Source organism: Gekko japonicus, unplaced genomic scaffold (assembly GCF_001447785.1).
Source record: "Gekko japonicus isolate JY-2015 unplaced genomic scaffold, Gekko_japonicus_V1.1 scaffold2328, whole genome shotgun sequence".
Taxonomy (NCBI): Eukaryota; Metazoa; Chordata; class Lepidosauria; order Squamata; family Gekkonidae; genus Gekko; species Gekko japonicus.
In genome coordinates this window covers 192873-197634 of record NW_015161474.1, presented here as the reverse complement: position 1 = coordinate 197634, position 4762 = coordinate 192873, and the positions used below count along the sequence as shown (strand labels likewise).

Sequence of the window (4762 nt, the reverse complement as noted above, 5' to 3'; positions counted from 1 at the left end):
TTACAGAGCTCTTCTTACAGGGGCTACTGTAAGCTCTTGGAGGATTGGTTACATTAGCAGAAGACGAAGAGATTGGATTTATACCCTGCCCTTCACTACCCAAGGGAGTCTCAGAGGGGCTTACAAACTCCTTTCCCTTCCCCTCCCCACAACAGACACCCTGTGAGGTGGGTGGGGCTGAGAGAGCTCTTGACAGAGACTGCTCTTTTTCAAGGACGGCTCTCATCAGAACTATGGGGGGTCTCACCTAATATGCAAAGGTGAAAAAGCAAGAGAAAATGGCTGCTTGGGAGGGTGGATGCCATGGCGTTGTATCCTGCTGAGGTCCCTGCCCTACCCAGGCTCTATCCCCCCGGATCTCCAGTATCTCCCAACCAATGTTCGCTCTTAGCTGTGGAGACTTGTGAGCAAAAATTCTACTTGGTGAGCTACTGGCATTAAAGTTGTGGCCGAGCGATTTGGCTACTGCATAAATTAGTTTGCTCTGGAGCAATGCTCCCTGTAAGCTGTGGAGTCTTGTGAGCAAAAACTCTACTTGGTGAGCTACTGGCATTAAAGTTGTGAGCAAGCGATTTGGCTACTGCATACATCAGTTTGCTCTGGAGCCATCCCTTCCTGAGCTAAGACAAAGATGTGTGAGCCGGAGGCTAAAAAACTGTGAGCTAGCTCACACTAACTCAGCTTAGCGGGAACACTGCTCCCAACCCCATCTGATATGCTCGATATTTCCTTGAGGTAAATTGGGCCTGTGGTGACAGCGGATCTGCGGATTATGCTTTAAAGCAAGCTTGCACATCCATGGGAGGATGATTGCCCACCAGCCATATATGATGGTCAATCAGGGGCTGAATAAATTTCCTTGTTTTGCCATCTGCTTGGAAACTAGGGATGCCAGTCTCCAGGTGGGATCTGGGATCCCCAGAATTACAGCTCAACTCCAGAATACAGAGATCAATGGAGAAAATGGTTGCTTTGGAAGGTGGATTCTATGGCATTGTACCCCACTGAGGTCCCTGTCCTCCCCAGGGTCCATCCCCAAATCTCCAGGATTTTCCCAACCTGGATCTGGCAAGCCTATCCTCCCCATCCCTCGCTCATGGCTTAGGGGGATCTGGTAACCCTACAGGAAACCCACAGGGGTTTTTTTTGTGGGGGGGCATATTAAGCACCTGCCAGTTCATTACATATATCTGGTGGCTATTAGGTTTGTTTTGTTACAAACAGTGAAATATTCCCCTAAAGCTACCACTTGACTGTTTAGTAAGGCTGGTAGGCCCAACATTAAGAACATAAGAATGTAAGAGAAGGCAATGTTGGATCAGGCCAGTGGCCCATCCAGTCCAACACTCTGTCACACCGTGGCCATCAGGTGCCATCAGGATGTCCATCAGTGGGGCCAGGACACTAGAAGCCCTCCCACTGTTCCCCCCCCAGCACCGAAAGGACAGAGCATCCCTTGCCCCAGCCTGAGAGTTCCTATCTATACCTTGTGGCTAATAGCCACTGATGGACCTCTGCTCCATATATTTATCTAATTCCCCCTTGAAGCTGTCCATGTTTGTAGCCGCTGCCACCTCCTCTGGCAGTGAATTCCATGTGTTAATCATTATATTATACTACAAATCTACATAGGGATGCCAGCCTCCAGGTGGGACCTGGGGATCCCCTGGCATTACAGCTCATTGTATCATACTGAGGTCCCTGTTCTCCCCAGGCCCTATGTTTGAATCTCCAGGAGTTTCCTGACCCGGATCTGGCAAAGCTATGCTCCCATCCCCCACTGGTGGTCAGGAGGACCTGACAGAGGTGGAATGCATAGGCTCCTTTAGGACCTTAATCAGCTGCAGGGTAAACAGGCCTAAAGTGCATCTGTATTCATATCCCAGATGGCAAATGTGGAACTACTGAGGTTAGAGAAGCTTTCTTTAAAACAAACAAACAAAACACACAACCAAACTATGAAAGGCTTCATACTCTGAGGGAATCGAGGTGGGTTGTCGTTGACGTCAGTCAGTGTGATATTCACCGTGGTGGTTCCTGATAATCCACCCATCTGGCCTCCCATGTCCTTGGCTTGGATGACCACTTGGTATTGTTCTCGGTTTTCTCGGCTCATATCCGGTAAAGCAGTTTTGATGATGCCTTGTAAAAAGAAAAAGAGAGAGAGGGGGGGAAAGCCTGAGAAACGCATGAGAGATGTACTAGGGAGGGTGGGGTCGGATGAAAGAGAGAATTACAGTGGATTTGTGTCAGATATGTTTTGCCACTTAATCCACGGCAAATAAATCGAATCAAACGTGTATGTGTTGAAATGAAGCATTCAGTCTGTGGCCACTTTAATGTCAGAACAAGGAAAAGAGAGAATTAGGATGCTTCTATTGCTGAGTGTTTTTAGGCTAGCTCTAAATCAATTTAATTATCCTTCTGGGAGGAAGAGGAAAAAAACAACACCACAAACCCTGACATCAAACAGGATTGCAACTGTTGCAGGGAAAGCCTTTTCTTTTTTGGGGGGAGGGGGGACTTTTGATACCAGCTTTTGAAAAGCCAGCATCAAAGGGTGTTTACAACCCTTTCCAGAAGCAAAATAGGGGCTGGAGTTGCAGTGGAATGAGGTGGTAAAGTTCAGAGCGGGCAAGATGGGCTGTGCTACATCAGACAGCAGACAGGAGGTTGCCTTTTTGAACTACTCCATAACATAAAAGGCTACACTAAACCCCTTTATCTGGTCATTTACTGAATGGATGGATTAAAAAAAAAAACCCCAACAACACAGGAGAATATTCAGAATCAATACCCCCAACCTACGATCTAAAGTGATACAGTCTATTTCGACGATTGTGGATTGTGCAGTATCCGTCTGCAGAGGACTTTATGTCTACTGGAATTAGGCTTGCCAACCGCCAGGTGTTCAAAAATGAGAGATCACGGGAGGAAGTGGAATTCCAAGAACAACATCCGTGACAAAAATAATGAAGAGTCAATAAAGATAAGTTGCAAAATCGCTTACTGTAGTAATTTCTGTAGAAAATTTTCTTCTATTGTCGCTCACACACTAACGAATACTGCGCAATGTGAACAATTCGTTTCATAATATCTGCTTTATCTGAGCGTGTAGCAATCCCAATTCTTATCAATCACTCCTTATCGACTCCTGAAGGAAACATTCCATGTTGACTCTCTAATAACAGAACCCAAGGTCTTTACAATGTGCAACTTAGTAACCCTTTGGGAAGGTGTTAGCTGCCGAGTGTGACTTCTGTAGCGCGGCAAGATCAAAAGATGAAAGATCTGTTTCAGCATCCCTGCAGTGGAGCGAGTCAGCCAGATGGTGGCAGTGTGGCAGCGCAACATCAAGAAGCCCTGACGTCATCAGCCAGCTGACAAGAATACATGCTGTTGGAACATGACTGATCCAGCCCGCAGATGAAGCCCCGGCTAGCTGCAATGTGTGTGTAATTGAAAATGCTGTATGTTGTCTTCCCTATTCCCCATGAGTATTGTTAGTCCAAATGACATGAGTAACTGTAAATTGCTCTGAGCCCACAGGTGTGTGGGGAAAAGCGATCAATAAATCGAAAGTATTCTTATTATCTTTATTGACTCTTCGTTATGTGTCATGGGTGTTGTTTTTGGAATTCCATTTCAACCTCCAGGTGTTGGCCGGAGATCTCCCGCTATTACAACTGTTCTCCAGGTGACAGAGACCAGTTTACTTAGAGAAAATGGCTGCTTTGGAAGGTGGCCTCTGTGGCGACATACCCCATTGAAGCCTCCCCATCCCCAAACCCCGCCTTCCCCAGGCTCCACCTCCTCCCCCCAAATCTCCAGGTTTTTCTCAAACCAGAGCTGGCAACTCTACTGGGAAGAACACAACTCTAATGTGAATAAACACATGGAAAGAGGGAGAGGGTCTGAGTGTGCAGACCCCACTTCCTATGTTCAGCCCTTGTGATGCCAACCTCCGGGTGGTGCCTGGAGATCCCCAGACTCCAGAGATCTGTCCCCCTGGAGAAAATGGAAGCTTTGGAGGGTGGGCACTGTGACATTTTACCCCACCGGGGTCCCTGTCCTCCTGAAGCTCCACCCCCAAATCTCCAGGAGTTTCTCAAACTGGGTCTGGCAACCCTACACCCCCCCATCTTCACTGGTGGCCATGGAGGACCTGGCAGCTTGCAGGTGTGGCCTGGAGTGCTCCTGGAATTGCAACTGATCTCTAGATGACAGAGGTCCGTTCCGCTGCATCAGATGGGTGCTTTGGAGGGTGGATTCTATGGCATTCTACCCCACTGAAGTCCCTCCCCTCCCCTCCCCAAACCCCACTTTCCCCAGGCTCCGCCCCCAAATTTCCAGGAATGTATTAACCTGCACTAGGCAACCTTAAATTGCTGGCCCAGGAAGACAGGGTCTACACACACACACACCCCTACACATGTAAGTTCCATTCCTGTGATTGGGATAGGGTTGCCAGCAATGTTCCCTCTAAGCTGTCGAGTCCTGTGAGGAACAATTCTACTTTGTGAGCAACTGGCATTAAAGTTGTGAGCGAGCGATTTGGCAGCTGCATAAATTCGTCTGCTCTGGAGCCCTCCTTCCTGAGTGAAGACAAGAATATGTGAGCCAGAGGCTAAAAAACTGTGAGCTAGCTCACACTCACTCAGCTTAGAGGGAACATTGCTTACAATTGCCTTCCCTTCCTCTCCCCACAGCAGTCACCTGGTGAGGTAGGTGGGGCTGAGAAAGTTCTAAGAGAACTGTGACT

The 4762-nt window shown here is 48.0% G+C and overlaps 1 protein-coding gene across 1 annotated transcript in view; it reads right to left on the bottom strand.

Annotated features, from left to right (window-relative positions):
- The window catches only part of CDH9 (cadherin 9), a 160840-nt gene that overhangs the window by 55386 nt on the left and 100692 nt on the right, over positions 1-4762 (bottom strand). Inside the window, exon 4 of the mRNA XM_015429143.1 lies at positions 1975-2142. Coding sequence (XP_015284629.1) covers positions 1975-2142 — 168 coding nt within the window. The remainder of the gene's footprint in view (positions 1-1974; positions 2143-4762) is intronic.